Below are 27,280 nucleotides of genomic sequence, written 5' to 3'. Positions count from 1 at the left end.
TAGATTTTAAAACACGTCTTACTATATCAACTTTTAATTCGAGAATAAATCGAATGTTACCAAGTAAGATGATCATAAGTAAAGTGCGTAATTAAAGAATTTAATAAGTGCGCAATTAATTTCCAATGAGACATTAATGATAAAAAAAAATGCAATTGGATTTACGTTTGTGGAAAAAAGACAAAAGTATTTCTGCAAAAAAAATGAGATTGATATTCAGTAATGTGTATGATTTGATACATAATCTTACGCACATATGTATATAAAAAGCGTGAGAACTAAAATAAGATGTAAAAGAAAATAAAATATCTAGCATGCGAGTTACATGGGGAAGTATACCAATCCATAGTGTTTGAAAATGTTTATATTTATTTGGAGTTAAATTTGTAAAAATGTTTTGATAATTATTGTTGAACAAAAATCGTAACAGTGGTCTAGTCTAAATATAAGACTATTTACTAGTCTACAGACTAGTCAATGAACTTATTAAGACATGTCTACTAGGGATGCCAATCCCGAAATCCCGATCCCGAAAATCCCGGGATTTTTCGGGATTGGCAAATCCCGAATCCCGGGATTTGGAAAATAAATCCCGGGATTTTTTCGGGATTAGGATTTGTTTCAAAAAACTGTTTTTATTTCTTTTTTTGAGCCATAATTTTCATTAATTTGAAAATTACGATCTTATTTTATTTTTGACTCATGCAAAACAAAATTCCGCAGAGCTAATTTTATACATATTTGAACCTTTTATTTTTTAAAGTGGTATGAGTCCATACACATAGCACATATAAATTTATTTATTCACTTCGTTTTTATACCTTACACCACTTTAGTGGGGAGGGTATATTGGGTTTGTGCTGATGTTTGTTACACACAATAATATTGGTCCTATACCTTAAAGTATACCAATCGGCTCAGAATCATTTTCTGAGTCGATTTAGCTATGTCCGTCCGTCTGTCCGTCCGTCCGTGTAAACCTTGTAATCAAACTACAGCAATTTTGAAGATAATTCAATGAAATTTTGCATGATCTTCTATTGTACTAGAGACGGATCCTATTGAAAATGGATAACATCGGTCCAATATTTGACCTAGCCCCCATACAACTGAACCCCCCAAATAGGGTTTTTAAGTTCATAATTATGTTCAATATACTCGTAACTCGACAAAAAGCTGCAAAACCAAGTTCTATACTAGCCTTCATGACCCTGATGTATTTTTGATGATGCGGCCTCATTTGACCCTAGCCCCTATGCAAAGCCTCCTTCGAAATATGACTTAAATGTACACAATTTTATTCAACAAAAAATAGCTAAATTATATCTGAGGCAAGGTACAATTCAACTTATATGCTTTATTATGAACAATAAATCACATTTATTTTATAACTGGTGTAGGGTTATGGTAGGCTTCGCCCAACTATAACTTTTTACTTGTTAGCACATTGCAATGTTGGTCGTAGACCGACCCAAAAAGTATACACATTCTGTGTCTGTAAGCTGAAAACACGAGTTAGAAGACTCATTCTATTTGGGCTGCAAATTTGGAACAAAATTGACACAAAAAAACCTAATTGGACCTCCTCTGAAAATCACATTGATGCTGATATTAATATCAATACATTACAATATTTTGATGGTGGGTATTTAATTTCGGCACAGTCGAATACAAACTTTATTTTTCAATACTAGAGGATTTTACATTTCTAACTTTCTACAAATCTGAATGATACCGGTAAAGGTAAATTTACCTTGTTCTGAATGCACCTAAAATTTTAAATTAATACTACGAATATAATAATATGTTCCAAAACTAATATGTATTTGAGTAAAATTCCAAATATTTTTCAAAGAATAGGGTTCTAAATTGATGTTCGATTAATTGAATTGGTATCTGTTATAATTTTAGTTCACATGGAACAGTATGAGGTTTTAAAAAGTGCTTATGTCAAATTTCGGAACTTGATATTTATTTTTATTTAGGAAGTAAGTATGTATTTAAAAAGTTTCAGAAATTATTCAATTCTGAAAGTTTTTATTTAAAAATTGGAATTAATTGGATTGTTTTAATTTAAATATATCTTCTGTCTGTTAAATTTCCACAAAATTAAACAATTTTCTTACAAATATGATGATTTAAAGATTTTCATATATAAAATAATTAAATTCATGTAATCCCGAAATCCCGTAAAATCCCGAAATACCGAAAAATCCCGGGATCCCGAAAAATCCCGGGATCCCGAAATATCCCGGGATTGCAATTTTCAAAATCCCGAATCCCGGGATTTGTAAAAGCCAGTCCCGTTTGGCATCCCTATTGTCTACTGACTAGTCTATAAATTATTCTGCTGACTAGTGGATAGACTAGACTATCGACTAATCAACTATATAGTCTTGTCCATCGACTAGTCTACTGAATATTCTATGGACCAATCAATTGACTAGTCTGTGGTTTAGCCTTTGAACTATTCTATTAACTACTTTATGTACTAATTTGTTGATTAGTCTATGGACTAGTCTACTGACTAATCCATGAACTACTCTATAGACTGGTCATTAACTAGTCTATTGACTAATCGATGAACTAATCCATTAACTGCACTATAGACTGGTCTATAAACAAGTCAGTTGACTAGTCTATTGAATAATCAATGCACTAGTCTATTGACTAATATAGTATATAGACTGGTTTTTTGATTAGTCTGCGTATATTTCATTGTCAATTTCCCATACCTGTTGTGGGGGTAAAATGAATTATGTTGATAAGAAAAAGTACTTTATAAACATAAACAAAACGCTACGCAATAATCCAACCCTGTTATTTGTTAAGAAAAAAAAAGCCGAAGTTTCTTGCATTGTTCATGCAATTTCGTTGTTTATTAACAAATTGTATTTTAAACAAGTTGGTGGTCAATTAGTTATAAAATAAAATAATTATTAATAAAAAGTAAATAAATTTATTGTGTATAATATATAGCCGATAGAAAAACAACAAAGAAATAAGAAAGACTAATTAAATTGGTAAGTGGTTGTGGTTCCATCTCCTGCTATTGGTTATTTTATTGAAAAAGTAAAGTTTTTAAAAAGAAATTTTATATTGCGTCATATATTTATAGAATAAAGGAACTCATTTAAAATAAACATAAAGATTTAAAAAAAAAATGACAAGGCAATTATTGTTGAAGCGGTATTTGATTTCTGTTAGATTGTTTAGACTAGATGAGTATTTACGGTTGCGTTTGCATAAACCTTTTGTTTATTTAATTGCGTTTTAGTAAAAGTGTTTTGTTTTCGGTTTATGTTATAGAAAAATTTATTATTTTAATTATTTATTAAAATTATTTATTTTTCTTTATTAACTGTACCTTGCTTTTGTTTTTTTTCTATTGACTAGTTGCTTCTTTTTTCTTAGAATCCCGTTAGAAAATACACAAGAGTTGCCAGGAAATTGTCAAAAAATGTACAGTACAGGATAAAATTAACTAGCCACGTATTATAGAAAATTTAGAATGTTATAGGCTTATCAGCAAAAGGGGGCGTATACGTGTGTTTGTAATTTTTTATCACAATTTGGATCTTTTAACTCATCTAGGTTTTTTTTATAATAGTTTCTCAATTTTACCTGGAAATTTTAATGAAAATTGGAGAAATTCATTGTATTTTTGTTTAGATTTAAATTGGTTTTTAAAATTACTGTTTTTTTCAGTTGGAAGATTTTGTTTTGTTTAAACTAGAACTGAATTAGAACTGAAGTAGAACCGAATTAGAACTAAACTAGAACTGAACTTAAACTGAAACAGAAGTGAAGTAGAAATGAACTAGAACTGAAACAGAAGTGAAGTAGAAATAAACTAGAACTAAAACAGAAGAGAAGTAGAAATAAACTAGAAACTAAACTAGAATTGATATAGAACTGAACTAGAACCGAACTATATCTGACCAAGAACTAGAAAAGAACTAGAACTGAGTTAGAATAGAACTAGAACTGAAACAGAACTAAACTATAATTTAACTAGATCTTAATTAGAACTGAAATAGAACTGAATTATAATTGAACAAGAACTGAACTAGAACTAATCAAGAACTGAACTAGTACTGAACTAGAACTGAACTAGAACTGAACTAGAACTGAACTAGAACTGAACTAGAACTGAACTAGAACTGAACTAGAACTGAACTAGAACTGAACTAGAACTGAACTAGAACTGAACTAGAACTGAACTAGAACTGAACTAGAACTGAACTAGAACTGAACTAGAACTGAACTAGAACTGAACAAGAACTGAACTAGAATTGAACTAGAACAGAACTATAATTGAATTAGAACTGAACTAGAACTGACTAGAACTGAACTAGAACTGAACTAGAACTGAACTAGAACTGAACTAGAACTGAACTAGAACGAACTGAACTGAACTAGAACTGAACTAGAACTAGAACTGAACTAGAACTGAACTAGAACTGAACTAGAACTGAACTAGAACTGAACTAGAACTGAACTAGAACTGAACTAGAACTGAACTAGAACTGAACTAGAACTGAACTAGAACTGAACTAGAACTGAACTAGAACTGAACTAGAACTGAACTAGAACTGAACAAGAACTGAACTAGAATTGAACTAGAACAGAACTATAATTGAATTAGAACTGAACTAGAACTGAATGAGAACTTAACTAGAACTGAACTAGAACAAAACTAGAACTGAACTAGAACTGAACTAGAACTGAACTAGAACTGAACTAGAACTGAACTAGAACTGAACTAGAACTGAACTAGAACTGAACTAGAACTGAACTAGAACTGAACTAGAACTGAACTAGAACAGAATGAGAACTTAACCAGAACTGAACTAGAACTGAAATAGAACTGAAATAGAACTGAAATAGAACTGAAATAGAACTGAACTAGAACTGAACTAGAACAGAACTAGAACTGAATGAGAACTTAACTAGAACTGAATTAGAACTGAACCAGTACTGAAGTAGAATTGAAATAGAACTGAATGAGAACTGAACTAGAACTGAACCAGTACTGAAGTAGAACTGAACTAGAACTGAATGAGAACTGAACTAGAATTGAACTAGAACTGAACTAGAATTGAACTAGATCTGAACTAAAACTAAAACAGAAATAGAACTTCACAGAACTGAAATATGTAGAACTTCACTAGACTAGAACTGAACTAGAACTAAACCTGAGCAGAAGAATTGAACTAGAACTGAATTAGAACTGAACTAGAGCTGATCTAGAACTGAATTAGAAATGAAGTAGAACATCACTGCAACTGAACTAGAGCAGATGTAGAACTGAATTAGATGTGAAGTGTAACATCACCACAACTGAACTAGAACTTAACTGTTACTGAAGAAGAACAGGAACTGAACTCCAGTAGAACTAGAACTGAACAAGAATTGAAAAAGAACTGAACTGGAAATAAACTACTAAATGAACAAGAACGGAGGCAGAACTGAACTAGATCTATAAAAGTGTGTGTTCTTTTTGTTTTAATATGTGTAAAGAAAAGAGACGATAAAATCGACTTTAGCCGATAATAAAGATAACAACAAATAAAATAACATAATACAAAAGAAAGGGGGACTTTGCAAATTTTATTTTAAACAAACCAGTTTTTTTGTTTTTAATAAGTTTCGTCTATCAATTGTAAACAAATAACAAATACTTTCCCTTTATCTCAAGTTAAACAAAATTAATTATATTTAGTTTGTCTTCCCCTTGTTTCTATTAAAAAGTGATTTATAGATAAAAAATGTATTGAAAACTCCCTTTAAAACAATATTTCTTAGGCCTAATAACTTTTTTTAAAACTTTTGGTGTTGTTTACATTTTTTTAAATATTTTATTTTAAACAAATTCCCAGTTTATTTTTAATTAAAATTCCAAACCTGTTTTTTGCAAACAGCTTTTGTTAAAACGTTTCAATGTTAAAAAAAGAGTAACATTTTGTAAAGTACAAATTAAAAGCTTTACTCTAACTTTTGTATTAAAATAGATATTTATTTATTATTTAGTTAACTAGTGTGAAATTAAAAAAGCTCTCGTAAAAACAAACTTTAACTTAATTGCTATAGAATTTACGTTAAACACTCAGCTGACAGCTAAGTGTTCTATTGAATGACTTCAATATGATTGAATGAATGTTAAAAAAGTTATTTTTTAGTTTCTATAAATAATTGGTAACAAAGCAATTAAAAAAAGATACAAAATTGTTTTTTTTTAGGAAACTAAAAGCTTTTAGTTTAAAAATTTCATCATTTTATTAAATTTACTGTTTTATTTTTCTTTTAGCATTTAAAAAAACCTCACCTCTTAACATCTACATTACCCTGAGGTATTCTCAACTTTAACAGCAACCAAAATGCGTACAGTATTAGCCTTATTATTGGCTTTTGTAGCCTTAGCTCAGGCTGTTTCTTTGACAGATCTTTCCAAAGAAGAATGGCATACCTATAAGGTAAGTTAAAATTGATTTAAAGACACGCAAAATGAAACATGCCTAGTACAACGAGGGGGTTTTTTTAAACAATTCATTTAGTTTAAGTTGTTGTTATTGTTTGTTGTTTAAACAAAACATTTGCTTTAGTTATTAAAAAAAATGCAATTCTACAAAAACATTCTTTGTTTAGGGGCAATAAACAAACAAAAACATAGTTATTAGTCATTTTATTAATGGCTTATCATTCACTTTAAAATTACTTTATAATTATTTGTTTAAACAATGTTTAGTCATAAATTAACTCAAATTACAAACTTTATAAATTGATAGAAATTTAAGAACAAAAACAAAAACCTTCACAAAGAACTAAGGATTTCAAACAAATTTTACACAACTTTTTAAAGCCGAATTTTTCGAACTTAACTAAATATATTCCTCTTCTACTTTATAAATTTTACACAATTTTTAAAATTTTTTAAAATATCAAAAGTTTTTGTGATTTTTATAAAAATTTAATTATTCGTACTTGCAAATTATTAGTTAAAAGTGAGATTTTAAAAAATTTGTGTCGCAATTTGTTAGTTTTTCTAAATTTTGCTGCATTTTTCCGTGATATTTGAAAATTCGAACTTAATTTCGAAATTTTCGAACTTGGAAAATAATGCTAAAATGAGATTTTTATTTAAGTTAGAGTTAAAATTAGTTTGAATTTTTGAATTTTCTGCAATATTAGCGATGTTCGAAAATTCGAACTTAATTTCGAAATATTCGAACTTCAAAAATATGGCTAAAAAGTGATTTTTATTTATGTTAGAATTGAAATTTGTTTGAATTTTTTAATTTTCTTCAATTTTAGTGATGTTCGAAAATTCGAACTTAATTTCGAAAATTTTCGAACATTAAAATTTTCCTAAAAATTTATTTTTATTTCAATTTGCAATGAAATTTGTTTGAATTTTACAATTTTCTGCAATTTTAGTGATGTTCGAAAATTCGAATTTAATTTCGAAATTTTCCATCTTCAAAAATATGGCTAAAAAAGTGATTTTTATTTCATTTAGAGTTGAAATTTATTAGAATTTTGCAATTTTCTGCATTTTTAGCGTTGTTTGAAAATTCGAACTTAATTTCGAAATTTTCAAACTTCGAAAATATGGCTAAAAAGTGATTTTTATTTAAATTTGCAATGAAATTTATTTGAATTTTATAATTTTCTGCAATTTTAGTGATGTTCGAAAATTGGAACTTAATTTCGAAATTTTCGATCTTCAAAATTATGGCTAAAAAGTGATTTTTATTTCATTACATATAGTTGAAATTTATTAGAATTTTGCAATTTTCTGCATTTTTAGTGTTGTTCGAAAATTCGAACTTAATTTCGAAATTTTCAAACTTCGAAAATATGGCTACAATTTGATTTTTATTTAAGTTAAAGTTGGAATTTATTTGAATTTTGTATTTTTTTGCAATTTTAATGATGTTCGAAAATTCAAACTTAATTTCGAAAATTATCGAAATATTGCTAAAAAGTGATTTCTATTAAATTTTACGCAGAATTTTGTTTGAATTTTTAAATTTTTCCACAATTTTGTGCATTTTTAGCGATTTTTGAAAATTCGAACTTAATTTCGAAATTTTCGAACTTCGTAAAATTTTGCTGAAAAGTGATTTTTATTTATTTTTTCACAAAAATTTGATGAAATTTTATATTTTTTCACAATTTTGTGCATTTTTAGTGATGTTCGAAAATTCGAAATTAATTTCCAAATTTTCGAACATTTCGAAAATCAGTTTTTCTTTCGGAATTACTTCAAAATTTTATAAAATTTAAGGATTTTATAGAGATTTTAAAAAGTTTTCTTAAAATTTATTCATGTTCACGAGATTTTAGTTCGTTTTCTTAAAATATTTTAAAAAAAGTTTTAAAATTGTGTTAATATCTTTGTAATCAATTGATTTATAATTAAAACAAAACAATGATAAGGAAATAACAAATAAATGTTAATAATAGCAGGAATTGTTTTTTCATTTCGAGCATAACAGAAAGTATAATGACCCATTTTAATAGTGTATGTAGACTCACGTAGAACGCAAAAATAGATGATTAAATACAAACTACAACGCCATTGCATTGATAAGACAAAAATATGAAACAAAACAATAATAATAAACTTATAAACAATTTAAATGCGAAATGAAATCTAAATGAATTTGCCATAAAACTATAGTTGATTCTAACAGTCTGCATGTAAATTTTAACAATATTTCTTGATACCCTTGAAATATTGAAATTATATGCTTTTTTTTTAAAAAAGAGCGATAAAAGCAAATAAGAATTTCATAGTTTGCATTAATATGAACATTAAAAGTTCTCAAATTTCATGCGTTTTTAAAGCATGATAAAGGAATTTAAAACTTTCCAAGATAACAGATTCATACAGACTTTGTGTTTTTAAAACTTCTGTTTTACAAAGTATAAACGCATGGATAATTATAATGATAAAAAAATTCATTTAATAATTTTATGAAAATTCCAGCCAGACTTGAAGCTTATCAACTTTGTGCTCAAACAATAACAGCACAGCTAAAGGCATTATCATTATGGTACATTGTACCAAGCAATAAACTTTCCAATCTGCTGTTTTAAGTCACATTTCGCAGCTCACATTGTCATGACATGTGATGATGATGGCTGTTTATTAACCCAGATTTCAAACACGTCATCAAAAGAAAAGGAATAGATTGATAAGTTTGAATGAATTTTGAACAATTTGTTAAGGAATAAGCAATGATTGAATGAATATTCTATTAATTTTGAATATTTCCTTTTAAATTTTCAGAAATTCCAGGATAACTTATACATTTTTTGGAAATTAAAAGATTTTCATTAAAATTTTCACATTCGAACTTTAACATTTAACTTAAAAGTGAGTTTTCAATGACTAATTTCTTTGTATTTTTAAATTTGCGGCATTTTTCCATGATATTTGAAAATTGGAACTTAATTTCGAATTTTTCGGACTTAGCTAAAATCACTAATTTCCTCTTCTACTTTATAAATTACAATAGAAAATCTAAATTTTTGTTACTTTTTCTTTAAATTTTAGAAAAATTTTCGAATTTTTAAGATTTTTTCGAAATTTTACATTTTCGAACATTGAAAATTTTGTTAAATTTTAAGATTTAACTTTATATAAGTGTAAATTTTGCTTAAGTTTAAAATTTTGAGCAATTTTGGCAATGTTCGAGCTTTTCGAACTTAATTTCGAATTTTTCGAACATAGAAAATATGGCCAAAGAGTTATTTTTATTAAAATTTGAGGTAAAATCTGTTTAAATATTAATATTTTTCTATGAATTTTTGAATTTTCTGCAATTTTAGCAACATTCGAAAATTCGAACTTAATTTCGAAATTTTCGAACTTCGTATTTAATGCTAAAATGTGATTTTTATTTGTATTTGCAATGAAATTTGTTTAAATTTTACAATTTTCTGCAATTTTAGCAATGTTCGAAAATTCGAAATCAATTTCGAAATTTTCTAACTTCGTAATTAATGCTAAAATGTGATTTTTATTTGTATTTGCAATGAAATTTGTTTGAATTTTACAATTCAATTTCAATTCGAACTTAATTTCGAAATTTTCGAACTTCGCAATTAATGCTAAAATGTGATTTTTATTAGTATTTGCAATGAAATTTGTTTGAATTTTAAAATTTTTGTTAATTCTAGTGATGTCCGAAAATTCGAACTTAATTTCAAAATTTTCGAACTTGGAAAATTTAGCTAAAAAGTGATTTTTAATTAAATTTGCGAAGAAATTTGTTTGAATTTTACAATTTTCTGCAATTTTAGCAATGTTGGAAAATTCGAACTTAATTTCGAAATTTTCGAACTTCGTAATTAATGCTAAAATGTGATTTTTATTAGTATTTGCAATGAAATTTGTTTGAATTTTAAAATTTTTGTTAATTCTAGTGATGTTCGAAAATTCGAACTTAATTTCAAAATTTTCGAACTTGGAAAATTTTGCTAAAAAGTGATTTTTAATTAAATTTGCGAAGAAATTTGTTTGAATTTTGCAATTTTCTGCAATTTTAGCAATGTTCGAAAATTCGAACTTAATTTCGAACTTGGAAAATATAGCTAAAATTAGATTTTTATTTAAAATCAAGTTGAAATTTATGTTTATGTTTCAATTTTGTGCTTTTTTAAAGATGTTCGAAAATTCGAACTTAATTTCGAATACATATTTCGAAAATCAGAAAATATTGCTAAAAAGTGCTTTTTAATTAAATTCAAGATGAAATTTGTATTTATATTTCAATTTTGTGCATTTTTAATGATTTTCGAAAATTCAAAATTAATTTCGAAATTTTCGAACATTGACAAAATCATACATTTTTAACTCTCCTATTAAATTACAGAAAAATTGTAAAATTTCATGATATTTTTGATCAATTTAGATATTCAAACACTGAAAGTTTTATTTAAATTTCAAAATTTCCCATTAAAAACCGTTTCCTTTCGAATCGAATTACGGGTTTAACCCCTCAGTCCAATATCGCATTTCAATTTAAATATTGCAAAAATATCATGTTATTAAACCTGTTATGAGTAATTGTCTTATTCAAATAGTATTTTGTTTAAGCATTTATAGAAGGTGATTAAACCCCCCAAAGTTCCAGTTATTATTTGTTTATTTGCTGTTTATTTTAATATTTTTATTTGCTTTTGTATCGATTTTTATAAATGACATACTTTACTTTTCTTAATATCTCATTTTTGGTTAGGGTTTCAATTTAACATATAATGGTTTATTATAAAATTCTTAACAAATTGTTTAAATGTAATTATTCAACTCCCTAAACAATAAAAATTTTATTACATTTTTGAAAAAAAAAACAACTTTGTTGCTCTTCTTACATTTTACATTTTTACAAATTCGTTTTTAAAACTTTTGATAAACACTGTGCAAGTCTACTTAACAAATTGAACACAAATCTATTGCCTATGTTAAGGCTTACAAAAATAAATTACTCTTTAAAAACAAAAACTCTTTTAGAGATCATAAAAATTACTCTTAAAACCCAACTTTTCCAGATTTCTGTTGACCACTGTTTATTTTTGTTTAAATGGAAAATTGAAGAAAAAAGTCCACGGTTTTGGCCGCAATTTATTTGCAACAAATATCTAATTATAGAAAATTTCTTTTGAGCATAAATGTTCAGTTACTCAGTACATACATACTTCTATTTTTACCTGCCTATATTTTGGAACATTATTTGCAAAACATTAAAAGGTTATTGCTATCCATACTTGCAGACACAATTAGTATCATTTATGACCGCTTTAAGTACCCTTACAGGAGACCGGCTTATTTCCAACTTTTGTTTTATTTTCTCTCTCTCTCTCTCTTTCTCAATGCAATTGCTGCGAATAGTTTGGTTTGTTGAGAAACTTGGTGGATTTATGGTAAATTTTGTTGGAACATATTCTTGATTTCTTTTTGTGGGTTTTTTTCTTTGACGTTGTTGCTGGTTTTTATGCTGATAACTTGTGATAAACAAAAATTGCAAATATACTAACAGAAAACAACAATAACTACACATAATAAACCAGCAGACCAGACGTAGGCAATTTATAGCAATAGAGATGATTAAGTGGTACCAAATTAAGGGGCGTTTTTTTTAACTAAGGGGAGGGTTTTTAAATAATATTTGTTATGTCTACACACTTATAGTATTGTCTACAGTTGAAACTATATATAGTTTAGTCTATAGTTCAGACTATAGTATAGTCTAAGGTCCAGACTATAGTTTAGTCTATAGTCCAGACTATAGTTTAGTCTATAGTTCAGACTATAGCAATGTTTATAGTTCAGACTATAGCAATGTCTATAGTCTAGACTATAGCAATGTCTATAGTCCAGACTATATCATTGTCTATAGCCCCTACTATAGCATTGTCTATAGTCCAGACTATAGTTTAGTCTATAGTCCAGACTATAGTTTAGTCTATAGTCCAGACTATAGTTTAGTCTATAGTCCAGACTATAGTTTAGTCTATAGTCCAGACTTTAGTTTAGTCTATAGTCCAGACTTTAGTTTAGTCTATAGTCCAGAGTTTTGTTTAGAATATAGTCCAGACTATAGTTTAGTTTATAATCCAAACATTAGTTTAGTCAATTGTCCAGACTATGGTTTAGGCTATAGTTTTGTCTAAAGTTCAATTTATAGTTTAGTCTACACTATGGTTTAGTCTATAGTCCAGACTATAGTCTACAGTCTAGACTATAACATAGTGTATAGTCCGGACCATAGTTTAGTCTAAAGTCCAGACTATAGTTTAGTCTAAAGTCCAGACTATAGTTTAGTCTATAGTCCAGACTATAGTTTAGTCTATAGTCCAGACTATAGTTTAGTCTATAGCCCGGACTATAGTTTAGTCTATAGTCCAGAATATAGTTTAGTCTATAGTCCAGAATATAGTTGAGTGTATAATCCGGACCATAGTTTAGTCTACAGTCCAGACTATAGTTTAGTCTATAGTCCAGACTATAGTTTAGTCTATAGTCCAGACTATAGTTTAGTCTATAGTCCAGACTATAGTTTAGTCTATAGTCCAGAATATAGTTTAGTCTATAGTTTAAACTATAGTTTAGTCTATAGTTTAAACTATAGTTTAGTCTATAGTTTAAACTATAGTTTAGTCTATAGTTTAAACTATAGTTTAGTCTATAGTTTAAACTATGTTTTAGTCTATAGTTTAGACTATGTTTTAGTCTATATTTTAGACTATAGTCCAGACTATAGTTTAGTCTATATTTCAGTATACAGTTTAGTATATAGTTTAGTCTATAGCTAAGTCTATAGAACAGTATTTTAGTCTTAAGTCTAGACTTTAGTTTAGTTAATCCAGATTATAGTCTATTGTCCTAACTATAGCTTAGTCTATAGCCCAGCCTATAGTTTAGTTTACCGTCCAGACTATAGTTTAGTTTAAAGTCCATTCTGTAGTTTAGTCTATTGTCTAGTCTATAGTCAAATCTCTAATATAATCCATTACATAATCTATATTCAAGTCTAAACAATGTTGTTGTCAAAGTTTAACAAAAGTATTTTAGTACTTTAGTACTTTTCTACAAAAAAAGTACCTTCTTATAATGCACCATCACTATTTCAAAATTTTCGTGAATATTTTTTTGCCTGCTGCCTATTCATTTTTTTGTTGTTGGTTGTTAGTAGTGTACTCTTCGACGTAATGTATGTGTTGTTTTGTGATAATACCAGCGCCAGTATTCCAACCCTCAGTAGTATTAGTCTTGCTATAGTTTGGTTGTTTTATTTCATTTCAATTTCATTGCGTTGCCTTACGATTTATCAGCAAGACAAACATTTTTTTTGATTTAAAATATTTTAGTTCTTTTCTTTAAAAAAAGAAAACCAACAAAAAAATGATAAGCTAAACAAAAACACTAAAAAACAAAACGTAATACTAAAAGAAAAATTATCTAAGCAAAAAATAAATACCGAAAAAAAACTTAAATAAAGTGTAAATTTTTGTGACAATTTGTTTTAAAACAAAATTTTAACTAAATAATTAAATAAAAATCAAACAAAATGGTTTTTGAAAATAAAGAACTCGATGTTGTCACTGACATTATTATACCGGCCATCATAGTGACTGTCTTGTTCCTGATAAATGGCGTTATTTTATACATCATCCTTAGGAAACGCCGTAATGTTGTCTATGAACAATACAATACAAATCAAGAAGAACCGGCAGCCAGTCAACCGTTTTGTGCAGAAACACCCCAAACCAAAAATACGGAAGATACTGAGGCAGGCATTGAAATGCAAAGACTATGATGATTTTGCTTTCAAATCAATAAACAAAACAAGTCCAGCGAATAACCCAACGAATTCTGTGTGTAAATGGACAAAACCCTATAATTAGCTGTTAAGTTTGTGCCGTGTTTAAGCAAAACAAAAAGTACGTTCAATAAAAAGTGCATTTCTCTATTATAAGTAGAGACCTCGTGTAGCTTGTATACTAGAAAATCTTTAAGTTTTAAAGATTTTCCTATTTTTCTATGATTTTATAACTATAATAATTAAGCTTAATTTGGTAATCTATATTGCCGCTAGTTTGGATTTTTTTTAGTAAAATTTTTCTTTTTATTTTTTAAATTTCAATATTTGCCATTCTTATTATTTTTTTTATTTATCACATCATGTTTATTAATAAGTTTATATTTTATAACTTAAACTTTACAACTAAATAGAGAATTTTTCTTTAATAAAAATCTGTTTATCTTTGTGCATTTTTTTTATAAATTTTTAGTAATTAAAAAAACGTGTTAATTATTTAAACAATTAGTTGCGCAAAACAATTAATAAGAGTAATAATCCAGAAGCAATGAAATGAATTTATAATAGAAAATAATGAAATAAAATTTATGAACTGTATGATAAGTTCATGAAAAAGTTAATTTTTTAAATGTTTTATTAGTAATTTCTGGCAGTTTTGAGATGAAATTAATCAATTTACAATGAATTCACAAAGTTCAAACAATGGACTAGTTTATAGTTTCGACTTCAGTTTTGTACACTGTTTTGTTTCTAGTTTATAGCCTAGTGTATAGTCTAGTGTATAGTATAGTTTATAGTCTAGTTTATTGTCTATAGTCTAGTCTATAGTCTAGTCTATGGTCTAGTCTATAGTCTAGTCTATGGTCTAGTCTATAGTCTAGTCTATGGTCTAGTCTATAGTCTAATCTATCGTTTTATCTATAGTCTTATCTATAGTCTAGTCTAAGGTCTAGTCTATGGTCTAGTCTATAGTCTATTCTATAGTCTAATCTATAGTCTAGTCTATAGTCTAGTCTATAGTCTAGTCTATAGTCTAGTCTATAGTCTAGTCTATAGTCTAGTCTATAGTCTAGTCTATAGTCTAGTCTATGGTCTAGTCTATGGTCTAGTCTATAGTCTTGTCTATAGTCTAGACTATAGTCTAGTCCATGGTCTAGTCTATAGTCTAGTCTATGGTCTAGTCTATTGTCTAGTCTGTAGTATAGTCTATGGTCTAGTCTATAGTCTAGTCTATGGTCTAGTCTATAGTCTAGTCTATGGTCTAATCTGTAGTCTAGTCTATAGTCTAGTCTATGGTCTAGTGTATAGTCTAGTCTATAGTCTAATCTATAGTCTTATCTAAAGTCTAGTCTATGGTCTAGTCTATGGTTTAGTCTATAGTCTAATCTATAGTCTAGTCTATAGTCTAATCTGTAGTCTTATTTATAGTCTTATCGATAGTTTTGTCTATAGTCTAGTCTATAATATAGTCTAGTCTCGTTTATATTATATTTTATAGTCTAGTCTATAATCTGGTTTTTAGTCTTTAATCTATAGTCCAGTCTAGTCTATAGTCTAGTCTATAGTCCAGTCTATAGTATAGTCTAGTCTATAGTCTAGTCTATAGTCTAGTCTATAGTCTAGTATAGTCTAGTATATAGTCTAGTCTATAGTCTAGTCTATAGTCAAGTCTATAGTCTAGTCTATAGTCTAGTCTATAGTCTAGTCTATAGTCTAGTCTATAGTTTAGTCTATAGTCTAGTCTATAGTCTAGTCTATAGTCTAGTCTATAGTCTAGTCTATAGTCTAGTCTATAGTCTTGTCTATAGTCTAGTCTATGGTCTTGTCTATAGTCTAGTCTATAGTCTAGTCTATAGTCTAGTCTATAGTCTAGTCTATAGTCTAGTCTATAGTCTAGTCTGTAGTCTAGTCTATAGTCTAGTCTATAGTCTAGTCTATAGTCTAGTCTATAGTATAGTCTATAATCTAACTGTAGTCTAGTTTATAGTCTATTCTATATTTTAGTCTCTAGTCTCGTCTATAGTCTCTAGTCTAGTATATAGCCTAGTCTATAGTGTAGTCTATAGTCTAGTTTATAATGTAGTCTATAGTCTAGTCTATAGTTTAGTCTATAATCTAGTCTATAGTCTAGTCCATAGTCTATTCTATAGTCTAGTCTATAGTCTAGTCTATTGTCTTGTCTATAGTCTAGTCGAAAGTCTAGTCTATAGTCTAGTCTAAAGTCTAGTTATAGTCTAGTCTATAGTCTAGTCCATAGTCTAGTCTATAGTCTAGTCCATAGTCTAGTCTATAGTCTAGTCTATAGTCTAGTCTATAGTCTAGTGTATAGTCTATTTTATAGTCTATTCTAGTCTATAATCTAGTCTATCGTCTAGTCTATAGTCTAGTTTATAGTACAGTCTATAAGTTTATAGTATAGTCTATAGTCTAGTCTGTAGTCTAGTCCATAGTCTATTCTATAGTCTAGTCTATAGTCTAGTCTATTGTCTTGTCTATAGTCTAGTCGAAAGTCTAGTCTATAGTCTAGTCTAAAGTCTAGTTATAGTCTAGTCTATAGTCTAGTCCATAGTCTAGTCTATAGTCTAGTCCATAGTCTAGTCTATAGTCTAGTCTATAGTCTAGTCTATAGTCTAGTGTATAGTCTATTTTATAGTCTATTCTAGTCTATAATCTAGTCTATCGTCTAGTCTATAGTCTAGTTTATAGTACAGTCTATAAGTTTATAGTATAGTCTATAGTCTAGTCTGTAGTCTAGTCTATAGTCTAGTCTATAGTCTTGTCTATAGTCAAGTCTATTCTATAGTCTAGTCTTTAGTCAAGTCTATTCTATATTCTAGTCCATAGTCTAGTCTATAGACTGGGGTATAGTCTGGTGTATAGTCTATTGTGTAGTCTATTCTATAGTCTAGTCCATAGTCTAGTCTATAATCTAGTCTACAGCCTAGTCTATAATCCAGTCTATAGTCTATTATCTAGTTTATAGTCTGTAGTCAGTCTATAGTCTAGTTTATAATCAAGTCTATAGTCCAGTCTATAGTCTAGTTTGTAGTCACTGTAACTGTCACAATCTACTGTAATTCCTTATAGATTTTTGCTCTGCGATTAATCTAATTCGATCAACAAATACCAAAAAAAAACATTAGAAATTATCAATTCTTTACAAATAACGATCTTAATTAAAATTCCACATTATCAAGCAATTCTAGATCGTTTATGTTCTACGCCTTAGCTGAGAACTTGACAAAATTAATATTGTGTCGTAAATAAACATTATTTGTCTCCCCTAAATCGACTTTTATAAATTAATCATTACGAATCTTCTTCATTCCTTCTAACTCTCTCACACACTTCCTCAGACAATTTGACTGGTGGCGGTGCTAATCTCTACTATGGAATAGAATTAAAGTGTAATGCAATTTCAAGCATTTAAAACTGTCAATTTATTTTAATTAAATTAATTGAAAATTTACTACAAGTCTGTTGAAATGTCCGCATATGAAAAAAATGTGCTCTTAATATAGATCGTCGTTTTTTTTTTTTGTAAACAGATCAGATGTGTGTTTGTGTGATAAAAGGGGGTGATATTGTCACACGTTTTTGCTTTTTTGAATAAAGTTTTTGTTTTTATTTCTAATTCATTGGCATTCTATTGCATTGACCAACAAATGGTTGTGTTAATAGATTTGTTTATATATTTTCTTCTATATATAAATTTAGTAATAGTTTCATTAGTAAAAATGTAAATTGTGACCATTGAAATGTTTAAAAAGTAAACAGTTTTTTTAAATTTATTTTTAAATTACTTAAAAAATAATTGTCTTTATAAAAAATAGATTCTACAAAATAATTGTTTATTTAACGCTATTATTTATATATAAAACTACAATATAGAATGTAATATTGATAACCCGCTACTGATAGATGTCATTCTTATCGAAATCTATCAATATTAACTATTAATCAATGCTCCACATATTTGCAAACTATTAAACTTATCAAACGTTTTAGCTTCTAAGTATGAGATTGATTTCAAATCAAATCGCAATTTGACATCATACGTTTAGTCGTTGATTTAATATTCATAAAAAGTACGTAAAATTTGTCAGGTCACCCAAATTTGTCATTCATTTCGCCTTTTTCTAAAGCGCATGTTTTTTAGTCGAAAAACAACAAAATGTAAAGTATTTTCTTTCAAACACATTTTCAGCTTCATCTAACATATTTATCCAAAGTCTGTTAGAGAGAACTCTATTATGTATTTGCTTTAAAATAAATTATAATTTATCAATAACAAATAAAGATTTGTTTGTGTAGAATTTCTAGTGACATCACAAATTTTTAACATAAATCATTTTACTCATTCATTCACTAGTTCGCTCTTTCTTTCGAAAGAAAATCACTTAAATATGATAATTGCAGAACAAATGAATCAGCCATCCAGCCAGTCAGCCGCTCAAACAACATGTGCTTGACACATTATTACTTTGTTTGTATTTTTGTTGTTTTTGCTAACGAATGCAAATCAAGTTATTTGATTCATATTCCAACATTGTGTATTGATTTTTCCAAATGTTGACGTCGTCTAGTGACAGATATGAAATTAGGGGCGAAGTCATATTAAAGAGCATTTATTTTCTAACAGTTTTGCTATACCAACACTGAGAGAAAAGTTTAAATATTGGGAATTTAAGAGTTCGAATTTTGATAGACTAGACTAGTCTATATATTAGACTATAGAACAGACTTTAGAGAAGACTATATACTAGACTATAGAATAGACAATATACTAAACTAGAATATAGTCTATAGACTAGACTATAGACTATAGACTAGACTATAGAATAGACAATAGACTAGACTATAGACTAGACTATAGACTAGACTATAGACTGGACTATAGACTAGACTATAGACTAGACTATAGACTAGACTATAGACTGGACTATAGACTAGACTATAGACTAGACTATAGACTAGACTATAGACTAGACTATAGACTAGACTATAGACTAGACTATAGACAAGATTATAGACTATACTATAGAATAGACTATAGACTAGACTAGAATATAGACTAGACTATAGACTGGACTATAGACTAGACTATAGACTAGACTATAGACTAGACAATAGACTAGACTATACACTAGACAATAGACTAGACTATAGACTAGACTAGACTATAGACTGGACTATAGACTAGACTATAGACTAGACTATAGACTAGACTATAGACTAGACTATAGACTAGACTATAGACTAGACTATAGACTAGACTATAGACTGGACTATAGACTAGACTACAATATAGGCTAGACTAGACTATGGACTGGACTGTAGACTAGACAATAGACTAGAATAGACTATAGACTCGACTATAGACTAAACTATAGACTAGACTATAGACTTGACTATAGACTAGACTATAGACTAGACTATAGACCAGACTATAGACTAGACTATAGACTAGACTATAGACTAGACTATAGACTAGACTATAGACTAGACTATAGACTAGACTATAGACTAGACTATAGACTAGACTATAGACTAGACTATAGACTAGACTATAGAGTAGACTAGACTATAGACTAGACTTTGGACTAGACTTTAGACTAGATTTATACTAGATTATGGAATAGACTATAGACTAGATTATAGATTACACTATTGTTTAGATTATTGACTATATACTGTATACAAGACTTCAGACAGGTCTGTTGTCGAAACTTTATAATAGACACTAAAGAGTGATATTAGGCGAGACTTTAGACCACACTTACTAAACCCCAGATTAGCTGCACTCCAGACTAGAATGTAGTCGAGAATATAGGCTATTAACTAGACTTTAGACTATAGTCGACTTTATAGACTAGACGAGTCAAGAGATGGGTTATTCAGAGAATTTTCGTTCAGTGTCTAGTATTATTATTATTCATTATTGATTCCTATCCCACTAGTCGTAGCAGTTGCAGTGTTTCTTTCTTATCAATCAAGCAACAAGAAATTATTTACATATTTGTAAACAATCAAACAAACTACACATTATTTTAATTTCCATTATAAATTAAATAGTATCAACTAAATAATTTAGTTTGTTTTCGATAATTTAAAGCAATAAACTCAAAGACTTTTTCAAAGATATGAGAAGCAGCAAAAATGTGTATGTAAGCAGTTATAACACCAAGATAAGCAAGTCTGGGGCAATTTGGGTTACTTGGTTGTAAATTAAAAAACAATAATTACTACATAAAATAGATAACTACATATTTTAGATTTTTATAAAACTGTAAATTTAATGTTTAGAAAATTGTTCGGCAACCACTTCCAAATAACCTCACTTCCTTGCCCACCTTTAATTATATATTCTATAGGCATTCTTTTGTGATTTACCTTATTTTTAATTTCCCAGTAATTTCTATATTTAAATAAAACATGTGTGTAATACTTGTTTTTTTTTTTTCTTTACTTTGTGTCCACTCACTTGTTAACTGTCAGGTTCTTTTATTTTCCATATAATCAAGCATTTCCTGTTTATAACAGAAAATATGTGCACTAGACTAGCATACGCTAATGTTGCTAGGGCTGTAGAAGTAGTTAGAGAAGACAGGGGGCCCGATTTGTGAAAATATGTTTTGTTAATGAAAATTAAAACTGGGTGTTTTGTGTTGTATTTATACCAAGCTCGTTTTACTCTTTGGACAATAGAAACATTATTAAGTTTCCATATGTGCAGTTAATTGGGCTTGTGGTATGCACTATTCTTTTACTCTTTTTATATGGAAATTGCAAAAAAAAAAGATGACAAAACTTGTTTGGTTCATGCAAATTTGAGTCATGTCAAATTTTCATTTCATTGTGAAAGTAGTGGTTTACAATTTCAAATAAACTAAACTGATAACTACACTATAGACCTGACTATAGACTAGACAACACACTAGATTATAGACTAGACTAAAGAACAAACTATAGACTAGACTAAAGACAAAATTATAGACTAGACTATAGTCTAGACTATAGATTAGATTATAGACTACACTATAGACTAGATTATAGACTTCACTAAAGACTAGACTATAGGCTAGACTAAATACTAGACTATAGACTAGATTAAAGAATATACTAAAGACTAGACTATAGACTAGACTAAAGACAAGACTATAGAGTAGACTACAGACTAGACTACAAACTTGACTATAAACTAGACTATAGACTAGACTATAGACTAGACTATAAACTAGACTATAGACTAGACTATAGACTAGACTATAGACTAGACTATAGACTAGACTATAGACTAGACTATAGACTAGACTATAGACTAGACTATATACTAGACTATAAACTAGACTATAAACTATAAACTAGACTATAGACTAGACTCTAGTCTATAGACTAGACTATATACTAGACTATAAACTAGACTATATACTATAAACTAGACTATAGACTATAAACTAGACTATAAACTAGACTATAAACTAGACTATAGACTAGACTATAGTCTGGACTATAGACTAGACTATAGTCTGGACTATAGACTAGACTATAGTCTGGACTATAGACTAGACTAAGACTAGCCTATAAACTAGACTATAGACTAGACTAAAGACTAGACTATAGACTAGACTAGACTAGACTATAGACTAGACTATAGACTAGACTAGACTATAGACTAGACTATAGACTAGACTATAGACTAGACTAGACTAGACTAGACTAGACTATAGACTAGACTATAGACTAGACTATAGACTAGACTATAGACTAGACTATAGACTAGACTATAGACTAGACTATAGACTAGACTATAGACTAGACTATAGACTAGACTATAGACTAGACTATAGACTAGACTATAGACTAGACTATAGACTAGACTATAGACTAGACTATAGACTAGACTATAGACTAGACTATAGACTAGTCTATAGACTAGACTATAGACTAGACTATAGACTAGACTATAGACTAGTCTATAGACTAGACTATAGACTAGTCTATAGACTAGACTATATACTAGAATATAGACTAGACTATAGACTAGACTATAGACTAGTCTATAGTCTATAGTCTATAGACTAGACTATAGACTAGACTAAAGACAAGACTATAGAGTAGACTACAGACTAGACTAAAGACTTGACTATAAACTAGACTATAGACTAGACTATAGACTAGACTATAAACTAGACTATAGACTAGACTATAAACTAGACTATAGACTAGAATATAGACTAGACTATAGACTAGACTATAGACTAGACAATATAGAATATAGACTAGATTATAGACTAGATTATAGACTTGACTATAGACTAGACTATAGACTAGGCTATAGACTGGACTATAGACTAGACTATAGACTAGACTATAGACTAGACTATAGACTAGACTATAGACTAGACTATAGACTAGACTATAGACTAGACTATAGACTAGACTATAGACTAGACTATAGACTAGACTATAGACTAGACTATAGACTAGACTATAGACTAGACTATAGACTAGACTATAGACTAGACTATAGACTAGACTATAGACTAGACTATAGACTAGACTATAGACTAGACTATAGACTAGACTATAGACTAAACTATAGACTAGACTATAGACTAGACTATAGACTAGACTATAGACTAGACTATAGACTAGACTATAGACTAGACTATAGACTATAGACTAGACTATAGACTAGACTATAGACTAGACTATAGACTAGACTATAGACTAGACTATAGACTAGACTATAGACTAGACTATAGACTAGACTATAGACTAGACTATAGACTAGACTATAGACTAGACTATAGACTAGACTATAGACTAGACTATAGACTAGACTATAGACTAGACTATAGACTAGACTATAGACTAGACTATAGACCTAGACTATAGACTAGACTATAGACTAGACTATAGACTAGACTATAGACTAGACTATAGACTAGACTATAGACTAGACTATAGACTAGACTATAGACTAGACTATAGACTAGACTATAGACTAGACTATAGACTAGACTATAGACTAGACTATAGACTAGACTATAGACTAGACTATAGACTAGACTATAGACTAGACTATAGACTAGACTATAGACTAGACTATAGACTAGACTATAGACTAGACTATAGACTAGACTATAGACTAGACTATAGACTAGACTATAGACTAGACTATAGACTAGACTAGACTAGACTATAGACTAGACTATAGACTAGACTATAGACTAGACTATAGACTAGGACTATAGACTAGGCTATAGACTAGGCTATAGACTAGGCTATAGACTAGGCTATAGACTAGGCTATAGACTAGGCTATAGACTAGGCTATAGACTAGGCTATAGACTAGGCTATAGACTAGGCTATAGACTAGGCTATAGACTAGGCTATAGACTAGGCTATAGACTAGGCTATAGACTAGGCTATAGACTAGGCTATAGACTAGGCTATAGACTAGGCTATAGACTAGGCTATAGACTAGGCTATAGACTAGGCTATAGACTAGGCTATAGACTAGGCTATAGACTAGGCTATAGACTAGGCTATAGACTAGGCTATAGACTAGGCTATAGACTAGGCTATAGACTAGACTATAGACTAGACTATAGACTAGACTATAGACTAGACTATAGACTAGACTAATAGACTAGACTATAGACTAGACTATAGACTAGACTATAGACTAGACTATAGACTAGACTATAGACCAGACTATAGACTAGACTATAGACTAGACTATAGACTAGACTATAGACTAGACTATAGACTAGACTATAGACTAGACTATAGACTAGACTATAGACTAGACTATAGACTAGACTATAGACTAGACTATAGACTAGGCTATAGACTAGGCTATAGACTAGGCTATAGACTAGGCTATAGACTAGGCTATAGACTAGGCTATAGACTAGGCTATAGACTAGGCTATAGACTAGGCTATAGACTAGGCTATAGACTAGGCTATAGACTGGCTATAGACTAGGCTATAGACTAGACTATAGACTAGACTATAGAATAAATCAAATATTCGCCAGACATAAAATTTTTTTCTAAAAATTTAAATTTTACCTTTAAAATTCGATATTGATTAAAAATTTCAATATTTTCTCTTCAATTACAGTTGGAACACCGTAAAAGCTATGTCAACGAAATTGAGGAACGTTTCCGTATGAAGATTTTCAATGAAAATCGCCATAAAATTGCCAAACACAATCAATTATATGCTCAAGGCAAAGTATCCTACAAGCTGGGCTTGAACAAATATGCCGATATGTTGAATCATGAATTCAGAGAAACCATGAATGGTTACAACAACACATTGCGTAACTTATTGCGGTAAGTCGGAAAGAGAATAACAAATTAAATACAAAAAAATAATAATAAAAACTTCTTTTTTTCAATTACACAGTTCTCAATCTGGTTTAGTGGGTTCCACTTTCATTACCCCCGCTCATGTAACTGTACCCAAGTCGGTAGATTGGCGTCAACATGGTGCCGTTACTGGTGTTAAGGATCAGGGTCATTGTGGTTCTTGCTGGGCCTTCTCCACCACTGGTGCCTTGGAGGGTCAACATTTCCGCAAAACTGGCGTTTTGGTTTCGTTGAGTGAACAGAATTTGGTTGATTGTTCCACCAAGTATGGCAACAATGGTTGCAATGGTGGCTTAATGGACAATGCCTTCCGTTATATTAAGGATAATGGTGGTATTGATACCGAAAAATCGTATCCTTATGAGGGTATTGACGATTCTTGCCACTTCAATAAGGCCACCGTTGGTGCCACCGATACCGGTTTCATTGATATACCCCAAGGTAATGAAGAGAAAATGATGCAAGCTGTTGCCACTTTGGGTCCCGTCTCCGTAGCCATCGATGCTTCCCACGAATCTTTCCAATTGTATAGTGAAGGTGTTTACGATGAACCCGAATGTGATGCTGAAAACTTGGATCATGGTGTTTTGGTTGTAGGCTATGGTACCGATGAAAATGGCATGGACTACTGGTTGGTTAAGAACTCTTGGGGCACCACCTGGGGTCAAGATGGCTACATTAAAATGGCTCGTAATAAGGACAACCAATGTGGTATTGCTACTGCCTCTAGTTATCCTACAGTTTAAAAAGAATTTTTCTTTTTTAATTCATTTTAATTAATTTTTCATTTATTTAATCAAATTTATCACTTTGCTTTTTCAATTACAACTTTGTATTCATTTTAAATTCTGCTTAAATTTATACTTTTTTTCACTTTTAAATTTAATTTATGTAATTAATTTCTATATATGTCTTTTAGTTCTTTTTTTATATATATAATTAAATAAAAGCTTTACTAAGTTTTAAAAGACATTGAAAAAGTAAAACAAAGAAAAATATTTTTTTCTAGAATTAATAATACATTTTGTAAATGAATTATTTTTCTTTTTAAACTAACGTTTTTGTATATGTATGTTTTATCTTTATGTGTGTGTGTATATGTAAATTTTTAAAGAATTCATTAATTTCAACAGATAATTTAAAGTTTTAACACTTTTCCATTTCTTAAATTTGAACACCAACTACAAACATCACATATACAAAAGGATTTAAAACCATGAAACTGAAAACTCAAATCCGAAACGATGTCATATTATAATTTTAATTTAAACAAAATATGTATAGAACAATAAAAGTGTAAAGAACAATAAAATTATAAAAAAAATATAAATAAATATTTTGTTTTTATTAAGTTCTTTTATGGGTCTTTGCAGAAAGTGGATAAGATCAGTAACAAATAAACCCTTAGATCTTCTATTAAGGAAATCACGTCGTATAAATTTTTACTATTTAATAATTTCCTATATATACAGGCCTTCCTTGTTCCTGTTAAGGCCAAGTTTTGCTTTAGTAGACTACAGAATAGGTTGTAGAATATGCTCTAGATTCAACTGTAGACTAGACTATATGATACATCATTGATTAGACTAAATACTACACAATAAATTACACTATAGACTATTATATATTATCGACTATATAAACCAGACTATAGATCAAACCACAAAATTGACTAGACAAGATTATAACTAAGAATAAACTTAGGTCAAGAACATAGATTACACTGTAGACCAGACTATAGGATTATAGGTTATTGACTAGAATATAGTCTAGGCTAAATAATAGATTATAGTCTGGACTGTAGAACAGACTATACCGTGACTATAGTTGGACTATGGACTACACTATGGACAAAAATACATACTAGACTAAAATGAATATATGTAGTCTTAAGTCGAGCCTAGTCTATAGTCTAGATTAGAATCTGGAATATAGTAAATAATATAGTATATAGTCTAGTCTTTACTTTAATCTGAAGTCTACTATATAGTCCTGCCTACAATCTATTCTAGTGTGTAGTCTAGTCTATAGTCTATCAGTTCTATAGTCTAGTCATCAGTTCTATAGTATAGTCTATAGTTCAGTATTTAGTCTATTCTTTAAGATCTCTATCATCTAGTCTATATTCTAGTCTATTGTCTATAATCTAGTCTTTAGTATAGTATATTATCTAGTCTTTAGTATAGTCTATTATCTAGTCTATAATCTAGTCTATAATCTAGCCTTTAATTCAGTATTTAGTCTAGTCTATAGTCCAGTCTATAGTCTAGTCTATAGTCCAGTCTATAGTCTAGTCTATAGTCCAGTCTATAGTCTAGTCTATAGTCCAGTCTATAGTCTAGTCTACAGTTTAGTCTATAATCTAGTCTATAGACTAGTATATAGTCTAGTCTAGACTAGTCTTCAGTCTATAGTCTAGGCTATAGTTTAGTATATAGTTTAGTATATTGTCTAGTATGTAGTCTATTCTAGTCTAGTCTATAGTTTACTATAGTCTAGTCTATAGTTTACTATAGTCTAGTCTATAGTCTAGTCTATAGTTTAGTCTATAGTCTAGTCTA

At 29.2% G+C, this 27,280-nt stretch overlaps 1 protein-coding gene across 1 annotated transcript; it reads left to right on the top strand.

Annotated features, from left to right (window-relative positions):
• Positions 1-2,778: 2,778 nt before the first annotated feature.
• On the top strand, positions 2,779-26,049 carry LOC119613704 (cathepsin L). Its single transcript, XM_037969737.1, has 4 exons — positions 2,779-3,023; positions 6,311-6,476; positions 24,469-24,683; positions 24,757-26,049. The coding sequence occupies exons 2-4, from the start codon at positions 6,381-6,383 to the stop codon at positions 25,463-25,465; spliced, it is 1,020 nt and encodes a 339-aa protein (XP_037825665.1). The 5' UTR covers positions 2,779-3,023; positions 6,311-6,380; the 3' UTR covers positions 25,466-26,049.
• The last annotated feature ends 1,231 nt before the right edge of the window (positions 26,050-27,280 follow it).

Source organism: Lucilia sericata, unplaced genomic scaffold (genome assembly GCF_015586225.1).
Source record: "Lucilia sericata isolate MDLA Ls3-8-SP2 unplaced genomic scaffold, ASM1558622v1 Contig002255F_arrow, whole genome shotgun sequence".
NCBI lineage: Eukaryota > Metazoa > Arthropoda > Insecta > Diptera > Calliphoridae > Lucilia > Lucilia sericata.
The sequence above is the reverse complement of the archived record's forward strand: the minus strand, read 5'-3'. Positions and strand labels throughout refer to the sequence as shown.